The 14716-nt window shown below is 38.2% G+C and overlaps 1 protein-coding gene across 1 annotated transcript; it reads left to right on the forward strand.

Moving 5' to 3' along the window:
- The first annotated feature begins 673 nt into the window (after nucleotides 1-673).
- On the forward strand, nucleotides 674-3227 carry pcdhb (protocadherin b). The gene has a single exon (XM_073820153.1). The coding sequence runs from the start codon at nucleotides 795-797 to the stop codon at nucleotides 3225-3227; it is 2433 nt and encodes an 810-aa protein (XP_073676254.1). The 5' UTR covers nucleotides 674-794.
- Nucleotides 3228-14716: the final 11489 nt, after the last annotated feature.

Genomic DNA, 14716 nt, shown 5'->3' on the forward strand with positions numbered 1-14716 from the left:
ATCTGACTGCCACCCATTCCTGAAAGAGAGAGAGAGAAAAAAATAATATATTGAAACAAAGTTCACAGAAAGGCTTCTTTTAGCCTTTGTACTAAGCAGAAGTTTAGGCATGTGCGATTCTCCAGTTGAAATGATCGTACTTTCTTTTGAGATTGCCAGTGTATTTTATTACAGACTATATTAATTGGTAACATGTCTCTGTCTGAAGTCAGGCTTTCCAATCAGCTATTAAATCCATCATGTGATTATACTGACTCGTGCATTGATAAATCAGAAATTAAATTAAATAGCAAATATTTAATTAAAATAGTATAATTGTAAAATTATCAAGATGCCTGTACAGAGCCTCTATTGCATGGAACATGTAGCATCCCTGTCAAATAAACTAATATTTCAATACAGTGACACCATGATAAAATAGAGAAAGGGAGAATGAAAAGAAGCACACAGCCTACACACGCACACAGAGCGCGAGACGCAGTAAGTTCATTGATCATAAAAGTACAAACGTTTGTCTAGAGCGTATGTGTTCTATTTATTACTTTTAATCCAATAAATATACAGTTCTCGTCTCTGTCTCAGCGCGTCGCTGTTGGCCAGTAAATGACTCACAGACTTAATTTAAAGGGACGTTGTCATTTACCACAAGCCTGGTGGTCCTGAGAACAGCATCCTTTTCAGCAGGAGCGTTTTTAAATCATTACAGGAATATTTTTACAAGGAAGACTGAACTCAAAGGATATTTGAAAGAGAAACAAGACTAGTAACTCCATCTGATTGATCTTTTCTGAGTGATGTTGTGTCTTCTGATGGAATTGATGATGAAGCCAGTTGAACGGTGGGTTCCGTTTTTCTTTGTACTTTGGGCAACATGGGAAACGGCGTTGTCTGTGACGCGATACTCTATACCGGAGGAGATGGAACGCGGATCCGTCGTTGCTAATCTGGCCGCTGATTTAGGGCTGGATGTTAGTGGACTAACACAGCGAGAGGTAAAACTTGATATTTTCCATAACAACAAATATCTTGATATTAATAAAAGGACTGGCGAGCTGTTTATTGTTGAGAAAATGGATAGGGAAAACCTGTGCCCTACGAAAACCACAACAACGTGTTTTCTAAAATTAGACTTAATAATTGAAAGTCCATTGCGTATTTTCAATATTGAATTGGGCATCACAGATATTAACGATAATGCTCCACATTTCCGACGAGATAAAATTGAATTAGATGTCTCAGAGTCAGCAACACCGGGAGAAAGATTTTCTCTGCCCAATGCGTTTGACCCGGATGTTGGTGCCAACACAGTCAAGACCTATAAATTAAGTGAAAGTGAACATTTCACTGTTGATATACATTCTGGTAGTGATGGTACAAAATATGTAGACTTGGTCCTCACAAAGTCTTTAGACAGGGAAGCGAAGGCTGTTCATAATCTGATACTCACTGCAATTGATGGCGGGGTTCCTGCGCGCTCTGGCACTGCTAGTATTATTGTGCGCGTCCAAGATACAAATGACAACGCCCCTCAGTTTGATCAGGCAGTTTATACTCTGAATATAAGCGAAAACTCTCCAGCTGGCACTCTTGTTATTAAATTAAACGCTACTGATGCTGATGAAGGCCCAAATGCTGATCTCACATACTCGTTTACGCTTTATACTTCTGAGAAAACACAGGAGATGTTCTCGTTGAATTCGAAAACTGGCGAAATTGCAGTTAAAGGCACAATTGATTATGAAGATATGAAAATATTTGAGATGTTCGTTGAGGCTAAAGACAGCGGCCCTGTTCCACTCTCCGGTCAAAGCAGAGTCACTGTGTATGTTAAGGATATGAATGATAACTATCCCGAGATAACCATAAAATCTCTTAAGAACACAGTGGATGAAAACATCCCAGTCGGCTCTGTTATAGCTCTGGTGGGTGTTAGTGATAGAGACACGGGAGATAACGGTAAGGTAAATCTGACAATGAACAAATCCTTACCATTTCTTTTAAACAAAACATCTGACTACCTCTATGAGTTATTGGTGTCAGAACCGTTAGACCGTGAAATTGTCCCAGAATATGAGATCATGTTGGTTGTGACGGATAAAGGGAATCCTCCCTTATCTGATAATGAAACTATAACTGTCCACTTGTTAGATGTCAATGACAACGCACCGCAGTTCCCACAGGCATTCTTCACCATACCTGTTATGGAGAATAACGCGCCTGGAGCTTTACTGAGCTCTTTAACTGCCATAGACCCAGATCTTCATGAAAATCAGTATCTAGTTTATTTTATCATTGAAAAGGAAATAGTGAACACCTCCATGTCCATGCTGTTCTCCATTAACCCAGAGAACGGTAATCTTTACGCGCTAAAGACGTTTGATTATGAGATAGAGAAGGAGTTTCTTTTCCACATCGAGGCCAGAGACTCAGGCGTTCCTCCTCTCAGCAGTAAAATGACCGTTCACATTATTATCATGGATCAGAACGACAACACGCCGCTTATAGTGTCTCCATGGCGCGCGCACGGCTCCGTGGTGGAGGAAAAGATCCCGAGATCCACTGATAAAGGAACTCTGATAGCCAAAGTCATCGCCATAGACTCTGATTCAGTGCACAACTCTCGAATCACGTACCAGTTTCTCCACAACACTGACGCTACATTATTTAGCTTGGATCAGTACAATGGAGAGATCCGGACCATGAGAATGTTCAGTTACAGAGACTCGCGCCACCAGCAGCTGGTTGTGATCGCCAAGGACAACGGAGAGCCCGCGCTCTCTGCTACAGTCACCATCAAACTGTCCACGGTGGAAACCGCGCTTAAAACCTATGCTGACATGACTGAGGTGCCTTTGGGTTATGACATCTTCTCCGATTTAAACCTGTATCTGGTGATCGGACTGGGCTCTGTTTCATTTCTTTTACTCATCACTATATTGGTCACCATCGTGCTGAAGTGTCAGAAAACGAAGCCCAGCAAAGCGGCTCCTCCGTGCAGGAACAGTGTGATCAGTGAGAGGAACTCAACCATCGCGGATTCCACTCTGGTCTCCAATGATGCCTACTGGTACAGTTTATTTCTAGCAGAGACGAGGAAAGGAAAGCTGGTGGTTAGACAGCCTGTGCCAAAGGGAGCGAGATACATCGTGTCCAGTTTACCGAGAAGCACAGGACTGACCGAGACCAGCGACTCAGCTGCATCTACTCTACAGGTAAGAAAAATATAGTATAAAAAAATAACTGTAGTAATAAATAAATAAATAAATAAAATAAAAAATACATAAGTGTGTGTGTGTGTGTGTGTGTGTGTGTGTGTGTGTGTGTGTGTGTGTCTGTGAATATATGTATATTGAACATATATGTGTGCATCATATTTCAAGGCAACAATATTACGTTTAGTATTCAATCTTCATTATAGTCTAATTCAGCTGCGTCGGCTTTATATGTCATGTTTTTCCATAATGCACAAAGTGTCGCTGTTGTCTAGCAATACACAAGATGGAAATGAGTTATTGGTCGCCATAAGGTAACGTCACAGTCTTCAGCTAGTGGGTCATCCTCTCCTTCCTCTCTTTGCACGTCTCTTTGTTCCTCCGCCTATTTCATTGTCAGTTTCCATTACCTGTTTGGAATATACTGGACTTACATCTTTAATTAGGGCCCGAGCACCGATGGTGTGAGGACCCTATTGGATCTGCTCCGTTTATTAGGGCCCGAGCCCAAAAGGGCGAAGGCCCTATTGTTCTTCTAAGGGTTCTTATTTTTTTTTTTTTTTTTTTTTTTTTTTTACACCTTCCGGGCACTTTTGGGGGCCTTAACATACTCAAAAACTCTTGAAAATTTGCACACACGTCGGAATCTGCGGCCATCAGGACGCCACAGAGGCTGGGACCCGGGCGTGGTTCAGGGCCTCTACAGCGCCCCCTGGAACACAGTTTGAAAACTTGATGTACTGCGCACACATACTTGCACATATTGATATGAAACTCGGTACACATATAGATCTCACTGAGCCAAACAACTTTTGTACTCTATGTCATAGGCTCCACCTGACAGGAAGTGAGATATTTAGGGCTGTTTAAAAAGCGCATGCTCTGGAATTTAACGTACTCCTCCCAGGAATTCCATGGGATTGTCACCAAACTCGGTCAGCATGATCTCAAGACATTGGGGACGCTAAATTGCGAGGAGATTTTTGATATCTCGAACGGTTTGGCCGTGGCAAGGCGACAAAGTTATGGCGAGAAATGAGAAACAGGAAGTGTCTAATAACTGTTGACCACATTGCCTGATTCTGATGAAACTTCACCAGTTTGTTCGTTGTATGATGCCGATTCCATAAATGTGACTATTATGAGTCAAAGTTATAGCGCCACCAACTGGCAGCAGGAAGTGTGTCATTTTCAAAATGCTTTGAAATCAGCCACTTAATTTTACTCGATTTTCTTTAAACTTCATCAAAATCATGTCAAAACACGGCCGATAAGAATATGTAAAGGGGTCGATGATAAATCGAATGCTGTTGCCATGGCAACATGGCAAACTTTAAAATTAGATTCCTGTCTTTTCGAGGCAGTTAACATGCTTAGAATTTCATGAAACTCAACACACACATCAATATTAATGATAGTTAGACACTGGCAAAAGGTCATAAATGGGCGTGGAGCAGGCACTCTATAGCGCCATCTTTTGACAAAAGTTGGGGGGTTAGTTTTTCCTACAGTCACCAAACTCTGTACATATATTAATCTCATCAATTTGGACAACTTTCTAAATCAAACTCATTAGCTGAGACCAACAGGAAGCCGGCTATTTTGATTTGAATGTGGATTTTTGGAAAAATCAGGCTGTAAACAAATGCACACTACTTCTAAGAACAACCAGCTGCTCACACCAAACTTTTTTAACATGAAGAGAATATTCTGAAGATGTTAAATTGCGAGCGGATTTTGGATATCTTGAACGGTGTGGACGTGGTGATTTTTTAAAGATATAGTAAAAAATATTTTTATATCTTTAAAGTGCAGCATCCAAACTCTTTAAAACTTTTTTCACACAGAGATCTAATCATTCTGAGCAAGTGCTGCAAATAAAAAATGTATACAAGCTTCTATGAATTAAAGAAAATTTTAAAAAGAACTCAGAAACCTGCTGTCACTCTGGTGAATGTCTCTACAGTATGTGTGTGCGTTCAGTCAGGCACAGAGAAGCTCATTATTGCAGGGGGGAGGGGTGAGAGGCAGAGAGGGAGACAGGGGTAGAAAGTGAAACATGCTATCTTGCTTATAGACCATCTTTGAGAAATGCACACATATATATATAGTGTAATCGAAATAAATACGTCTGATCTTTGAGAGTCTGATATTTTGAGAAAATATAAAGGGTCACTAAGTCTTTCATTGTTTGTATTTTGCAGTTGTTCTTTTTTTATTTTTTTATTTTTTTACTGAACTATACCATGAACTTGTCCTATTCAGTCACATAGCAAAAGATTAAGAAAAATTAAACTTTTAGCATTAGCGATTTATCTTCATTGATAGACATTTATTTTCATAGTGTTATTTATTGAATATAAAATTTAAATTAACAATTTCAAGACAAACTTGGACAACAAAACAAGCTTTGCTGTTATCTGTTCAAAACATCTGAAAATTATAAAATTTTAAGATGAGTTATATATTATGAGTATATATATATATATATATCGCCCCTTTCAATACTCAACTTGTTTTTAAAGATATTTTGAAAGAATGAAGCGTTTATAGAGCACTTTATTGTGTATTGCTGTACACCCCCATGAACTGTGTTCATGTTCATGTTAATTCACAGTACATAAATTATATATGAATACTTTTTTAGCTTAATATTAATTAACATTAATAAATGCTATTTATTTATTGGTCATGTTAACTAATATAGTTAATGCTAACAAATAAAACTGAATGGCAACATTTTATATTTTGTGTGTATGTGTCTGTGTGTTGATTTTAAAGTCTAACCCTTTCAATTCTGTAAACTTTAAATCCAAACTAGCAGAGGGTTACTGTGAATGCATGAGTCAACTGGGCACCGTCTTCCTTATTGATTCTTAGTTATGTAGCGCTTAAGAGTGATGTCTTATAACAGGAGGAGTCACCAGCAAAGCAATATCCACACAAAAATTGTACAGATAGGTAACGATGACATTTAAGCAGAAGTGGTGGACGTAAAGCAAGCAATAATAACATTTTGTTATCATCATGAATCATGTTCTTATCATCATCATCAGAGTATAGCGAAAATTTAGCATATTGGTTCACAGTTGGCATTATCTGAAGTCCTTGCATTGATTGCATTTAATTAAATCAACATTATATTTGGTCAGTCTGATTCTTGAGGCCTTAGAGATGTTAAATTGTGAAGATCTTGAGTTTTCATTGAGTTGTTATAACTTAGCCATAAAATGTCTGATCTGCCACAAAATTCACAGGTTTGGTAAGAGTCCTGGCCTGAAGACACCTAAAGACCAATATTCAGATATTATCATAGCGCCACTTGTTGGCAGCAGGATATATCATATCTTTCACTAACTCAAACATACCAAGGTCAATCTGCACCAAACTTCATATGTTTGATAATAGTGATGGCCTGAACACATCTACATGCCAATAATTAGTTACAGGCATAGCGCCACCATCTTTCAGCAGCAAGTTTGGCACATTTAAATGACTTATGACAGATTTTTTCTATATTTACTGTATTAAAAGCATACTGCCCACCGTTTGCTGATTTCCTGAAGCCACCGGTCGGCGGTGAGCCCGGGTGCGAGGGCCCGTTCATCGCTGCTCGCAGCTTTAATTAGGGCCCGAGCCCAAAAGGGCGAAGGCCCTATTGTTCTTCTAAGGATTCTTATTTGTTTTTTTTTTTATTTTTATTTTTATTTTTTTTCAACCGTTGGGGCACTTTTGGGGGCCTTAACATACTCAAAAACTCTTGAAAATTTGCACACACGTCGGAATCTGCCGTCGTCCGGACGCCACAGAGGCTGGGACCCGGGCGTGGTTCAGGGCCTCTACAGCGCCCCCTGGAACACAGTTTGAAAACTTGATGTACTGCGCACACATACTTGCATATATTGATATGAAACTCGGTACACATATAGAACTCATCGAGCTGAACAACTTTTGTACTCTATGTCATGGGCTCCACGCAACAGGAAGTGAGATATTTAGGGCTGTTTAAAAAGCGCATGCTCTGGAATTTAGCGTACTCCTCCCAGGAATTCCATGGGATTGTCACCAAACTCGGTCAGCATGATCTCAAGACATTGGGGACGCTAAATTGCGAGGAGATTTTTGATATCTCGAACGGTTTGGCCGTGGCAAGGCGACAAAGTTATGGCGAGAAATGAGAAACAGGAAGTGTCTAATAACTGTTGCACACATTGCCTGATTCTGATGAAACTTCACCAGTTTGTTTGTTGTATGATGCCGATTCCATAAATGTGACTATTATGAGTCAAAGTTATAGCGCCACCAACTGGCAGCAGGAAGCGTGTCATTTTCAAAATGCTTTGAAATCAGCCTCTTAATTTTACTTGATTTTCTTTAAACTTCATCAAAATCATGACAAAACACGGCCGATAAGAATATGTAAAGGGGTCGATGATAAATCAAATGCTGTTGCCATGGCAACGTCTCAAACTTTACAATTAGATTCCTGTCTTTTCGAGGCAGATAACATGCTTAGAATTTCATGAAACTCAACACACACATCAATATTAATGATAGTTAGACACTGGCAAAAGATCATAAATGGGCGTGGAGCAGGCACTCTATAGCGCCATCTTTTGACAAAAGTTGGGGGGTTAGTTTTTCCTACAGTCACCAAACTCTGTACATATATTGTTCTCATCAATCTGGACAACTTTCTAAATTAAACTAATTAGCTAACACCAACAGGAAGCCGGCTATTTTGATTTGAATGTGGATTTTTGGAAAAATCAGGCTGTAAACAAATTTATACTCCTCCTAAGAAGAACAAGCTGTTCACACCAAACTTTTTTAACATGAAGAGAAGATTCTGAAGATGTTAAATTGCGAGCGGTTTTGGGATATCTTGAACGGTGTTGACGTGGTGATTTTTTAAAGATGTATAACCGTCATTTTCTATATCTTTAAAGTGCAGCATCTTAACTATTTAAAACTTTTTTCACACAGAGATCTTATCATTCTGAGCAAGTGCTGTAAATATCAATTTAATTCAAGCTTCTACGAATTAAAGAAAATTAAAAAAATAAATCAGAAACCTGCTGTCACTCTGCCTTGAGTGTCTGTGTTCAGTCACCATTGAGTGACTGAAGAGAGACTGAAGGGGGAGGGGTGAAAGGGAGAGAGGGAGAGAGAGTAGAACATGCTGTCTTGCTAAAGACCATCTTTGAGGAAAAAATGCACATTGATGTTACATAAATATGTTTGATCTTTGAGAGTCTGATATTTTGAGAAAATATAAAGGGTCACTAAGTCTTTCATTGTTTGTATTTTGCAATTGTTGTTTTTTTATTTATTTTTTACTGAACTGTACCATGAACTTGTCCTATTCAGTCACATAGCAAAAGATTAAGAAAAATACAACTTTTTAGCATGAGCGGTTTATCTTCATTGATAGACATTTATTTTCATAGTGTTATTTATTGAATATAACATTTTAATTAACAGTTTCAAGACAAACTTTGTCAACAAAACAAACTTTGCTGTTATCTGTTCAAAACATCTGAAAATTTTACCATTTTAAGATCAGTTATATATATATATATCGCCCCATTACAATACTCAACTTGATTTTTAAAGATATTTTCAAAGAATGAAGCGTTTATAGAGCACTTTATTGGGTATTGCTGTACGCCCACATGAACTGTGTTCATGTTCATGTTAATTCACAGTACATAAACTAATGTTAAAAGATACTAATTTACCTTTAAACAATATATGAATACTTTTTTAGCTTAATATTAATTAACATTAATAAATGCTATTTAATTATTGTTCATGTTAACTAATATAGTTAATGTTAACAAATGAAACTGGATGGCAACATTTTATATAGTATGTGTATGTGTCTCTGTGTTGATTTTAAAGTCTAACCCTTTCAATTCTGTAAACTTTAAATCCAAACTGGCTGAGGGTTACTGTGAATGCATGTGCCAACTGGGCACCGTTTTCCTAATTGATTCTTTCTTAGTTATAGCGCTTAAAAGTTATGTCTTATAACAGGAGTCACCTGCAAAGCAATATCCACACACAAAATGAACAGATAGGTAACGATGACATTGAAGCAGAAGTGGTGGACGTAAAGCAAGCAATAATAACATTTTGTTATCATCATGAATTACATGTTCTTATCATCATCATCAGAATATAGGGAAAATGTTCCCTATATTGTGAACGGCTTTGGGATATCTTGAACGGTGTTGATGTGGTGATTTATGAAAGTAACAATAAAAAAGATGGAGAGTTATTTTCATATATCTTTAAATTGCATTATTCTAACTCATCAAAACTTTTTACATATAAAGAACAAGAAATTCTTAGGAAATACGTATAGTTTCAAAATGTTATCATGCTCAGAGGCCCCAAAAACATTAAAGTGTCATTTAAATTTGTCAGATTAAAGCTCTAATACCAGGGATGAACACTAGAGGTCCTCATAAGATAAGGAATCGTTTGACCTCTAATGCTATTTAGCTCATTGTCAGTGTATAAGAATGACAATAATCCATAGAATCAGTTGATATATACTGTACTTTCAGTGTACTTTTACATAATTATTTTGTATAGGTGCTTAAAGAGCATTAAAATCTTTTTTTATCTTTTAAGGAAAAATTATATGTTTTAAATACATATATACACTCTCACTGGTAGAACAAAAAATCTTATAAGTATGACACTATACTGTACTGCTCAGTTCACTTAATTAGAAAGAGAAACAAATACAAAAAGGCCAAAAAAAATCAACTAAGTTAATATGTATTTATTTTTAATATATTTGTTTATAATTATTTCACAGATGCTTATAGATTATTAAAATAATATTTAAAAATGCTTGTAGACCATAAAACATGGTAACTATTTAAAATAGTAACTATTTGGTAACAATGGTTAATGAACTTACAAACACGAACAAACAACGAACAATATATTTGTACTCGATTTTCTTCAAACTTCATCAGAATAATGTAAAAACACGGCCGATGAGAGTCTGTAAAGGCGTCCCTGATGCATCAAATGCTGTTGCCATGGCAAATAAATAAAAATAAAAAATAAATTCAAATATTTGTTTCCTGTGTTTTTGAGGCAGATAGCGTGCTTAGAATTTAATTTTCCATTTTCAATTTTCAATGATTTATTATATATTTAAAGTGCAGCATCCTAACTCTTTGAAACTTTTTTCAAACAAATAACTATTCATTCTGATCAAACACAGTTCATTTCATAATTATACAAAACTCCACGAATTAAAGAAAATAAAAAAAACATATCTGATCTCACTCTGCTCTGCACTCAATGTGTGTGTTTGTGTGGTAAGTGGTTGAGTGTAAGGAGGGGGGATGGGTGGTAAGAGAAAGAGTCAGAGAGGAGGAGAGACAGTTAGGGTTAGTCCAAAGGGTTACTGTGAATGCATGTGCCAACTGGGCACCGTTTTCCTGATGCTATCGGGATTGCGAATGCACAGACGGCGAGGGCCCGGTCATCGCTGCTTGCAGCTTTAATTAGGGCCCGAGCACCGATGGTGTGAGGACCCTATTGAATCTGCTCCGTTTATTATTATTATTATTATTATTATTATTATTAGGGCCCGAGCACTACAGTGCGAGGACCCTATTGGAATTGCTCCGTTTATTATTATTCTTCTTCTTCTTCTCCAAAATGAAAAGTCATTTTGAGGGCCTAAACATGCCCGAAAACTCACGAAACTTTGCACACGCATCAGACCTGGCGAAAATTTACATCTGATATGGTTTTCAAAAGTGGGTGTGGCAAAATGGCTCGATAGCGCCACCTATAAAATTTCAACGGAGTGCCCCTCGAGCTACGTTTCACGTACATGTACGAAACTCGGTACACATATGTAACACACCAATACCTACAAAAAAGTCTCCTGGTGCAACATCCGAAACCCAACAGGAAGTCCGTTATATTGAATTTCCTGTATGATTTTTGTGCAGTTTTTGCCATTTTCAGGCCTCATACTTTAACGAACTCCTCCTACAGTCTTTATCCGATCATCTTCAAATTTGCTGAGTGTCATCATAAGGCCTTTGCGATGTTAAATTGCGAAGCTTTAGAGTTTTCGTCGAAGGGCGTGTCCGTGGCGGCCGGACAAACTTTGATGTTTCGCCATGAAAAAGGAAGTTGCTATAACTCAGGCATACGATGTCCGATCTGCCTCAAACTTCACATGTTTGATGACAATCCGGTCCTGAACACACATCAGTGCCCATATTCAGTTATAGTCATAGCGCCACCTGCTGACAACAGGAAATGACATGTTTAACACTGTTACGGACTCCTAGAAACATATTGAAAAGCGTTAACAAGTCTTAAATAGGCTAGCAACATGCTACAAACATGCTAAAACATGCTAGCAACACTTAGCTAAGAGCTAAAGCATGCTATTAATACAAATACAAAAGGAAATTGCTGTAACTCATGTATATAATGTTGAATCTGACCCAAACTTAATATTCAACATGCTACAAAAATAATAAAGCATGCTAGCAACACTTAGCTAATATGTTAAAGCATGCTAATAATACAATGAAACAGGAAGTTACTCTAACTCAGGCATACAATGTCCAATCAGCCCCAAACTTAACATGTTTGATAAGAATCCTGGCCTAAACACACGCCAATGCCCGTATTCAGTTATAGTCATAGCGCCACCAGCTGGTAACAGGAAGCCACATGTTTAATACTGTTGTGGATGCCTAGCAACATTTTAAAAAAATTCAACAACTGTTAAACAGGGTAGCAACATGCTAGAAACATGCTATAACATGTTAGCAACATTTAGCTAAGTGCTAAAACATACTCTTAATGCAATGAAACAGGAAGTTACTCTAACTCAGGCATGCAATGTCCAATCAGCCCCAAACTTCACATGTTTGATAACAGTCCTGACCTGAATATATCTACATGCCAATATTCAGTTATAGTCATAGCGCCACCTACTGTCAACAGGAAGTGACATGTTTAACACTGTGACACATTATTAGCAACACACTGAAAAAAGCCATTGAGTGCTAAACTAGTTTAAAACGTACCCAAACATGCTAGCAGCACTTACTTAGTGCTAAAGCATGTTGTTAAAGACATAAAACAGGAAGTTACTGTAACTCAGGCATGCAATGTCCAATCAGCCCCAAACTTCACATGTTTGATAAGACTTCTGGCCTGAAGATATATACATGCCCATATTCAGTTATAATCACAGCGCCACCTGCTGACAACAGGAAGTGACATTTAATGGTATTACGGACTCCTAGCAACATATTAAAAAGCGTTAGCAAGTTTTAAATAGGCTAGCATCATGCTAGAATCATGTTAAAACATGCTAGCAACACTTAGCTAAGAGCTAAAGCATGATATTAATACAAAGAAAAATAAGTGTAACTCATGCATACAATGTCCAATCTGACCCAAGCTTAATATGTTTGATAAGAGTCCTGGTCTGAACACAAGCCCATGCCTATATTCAGTTATAGTCATAGTGCCACCTGCTGGCAACAGAAAGTCACATGTTTAATACCGATGTGGATGCCCAGCAACATTTTAAAAATATCAACAAGTGTTAAATAGGGTAGCAACATGCTAGAAACATGTTAGCAACATTTAGCTAAGTGCTAAAGCATACTCTTAATGCAATGAAACAGGAAGTTACTGTAACTCAGGCATGCAATGTCCAATCAGCCCCAAACTTAATATGTTTGATAAGAGTCCTGGCCTGAATACATTTACATGCCAATATTTAGTTATAGTCATAGCGCCACCAGCTGGCAACAGCAAAATACTTGTTTTACACTAACTTAAGAATGCAATGTACAATTTGCACCAAACTTGACATGATTGCCAACAGTCCTGGCCTGAAGACATCTAAAAGCCAATATTTCGTAATAGCGCCACCTGTTGGTAGCAGGATATGTCATGACTTACACTCAAGCATGCCATGTTCAATCTTCACCAAACTTCATATGTTTGATAAAAGCGCCGGCCTGAACACATCTGCATGCCAATATTCAGTTATAGGCATAGCGCCACCAGCTGGCAGAAGGAAGATTGGCACATATCAATGACTTTGACATATTCCTCCTACATTTTCTGTGTTAATAGCATAGTGCCCACCATTCGCCACTGATCGGCGGTGAGCCCGAGTGCGAGGGCCCTACCATCGCTGCTTGCAGCTTTAATTAGGGCCCGAGCCCAAAAGGGCGAAGGCCCTATTGTTCTTCTAAGGGTTATTATTTTTTTTTTTTTTTTTTTTCTTTTTTTCAACCTTCCGGGCACTTTTGGGGGCCTTAACATACTCAAAAACTCTTGAAAATTTGCACACATGTCGGAATCTGCGGCCATCAGGACGCCAAAGAGGCTGGGACCCGGGCGTGGTTCAGGGCCTCTACAGCGCCCCCTGGAACACAGTTTGAAAACTTGATGTACTGCGCACACATACTTGCATGTATTGATATGAAACTCGGTACACATATAGATCTCACTGAGCCAAACAACTTTTGTACTCTATGTCATGGGCTCCACGCAACAGGAAGTGAGATATTTAGGGCTGTTTAAAAAGCGCATGCTCTGGAATTTAACATACTCCTCCCAGGAATTCCATGGGATTGTCACCAAACTCGGTCAGCATGATCTCAAGACATTGGGGACGCTAAATTGCGAGGAGATTTTTGATATCTCGAACGGTTTGGCCGTGGCAAGGCGACAAAGTTATGGCGAGAAATGAGAAACAGGAAGTGTCTAATAACTGTTGACCACATTGCCTGATTCTGATGAAACTTCACCAGTTTGTTCGTTGTATGATGCCGATTCCATAAATGCGACTATTATGAGTCAAAGTTATAGCGCCACCAACTGGCAGCAGGAAGTGTGTCATTTTCAAAATGCTTTGATATCAGCCTCTTAATTTTACTCGATTTTCTTTAAACTTCATCAAAATCATGTCAAAACACGGCCGATAAGAATATGTAAAGGGGTCGATGATAAATCGAATGCTGTTGCCATGGCAACATGTCAAACTTTAAAATTAGATTTCTGTCTTTTCGAGGCAGTTAACATGCTTAGAATTTCATGAAACTCAACACACACATCAATATTTATGATAGTTAGACACTGGCAAAAGGTCATAAATGGGCGTGGAGCAGGCACTCTATAGCGCCATCTTTTGACAAAAGTTGGGGGGTTAGTTTTTCCTACAGTCACTAAACTCTGTACATATATTAATCTCATCAATTTGGACAACTTTCTAAATCAAACTCATTAGCTGAGACCAACAGGAAGCCGGCTATTTTGATTTGAATGTGGATTTTTGGAAAAATCAGGCTGTAAACAAATGCACACTACTTCTAAGAACAACCAGCTGTTCACACCAAACTTTTTTAACATGAAGAGAATATTCTGAAGATGTTAAATTGCGACCGGATTTTGGATATCTTGAACGGTGTGGACGTGGT

Source organism: Garra rufa, chromosome 16, assembly GCF_049309525.1.
Source record: "Garra rufa chromosome 16, GarRuf1.0, whole genome shotgun sequence".
In the NCBI taxonomy this organism is placed as follows: Eukaryota; Metazoa; Chordata; class Actinopteri; order Cypriniformes; family Cyprinidae; genus Garra; species Garra rufa.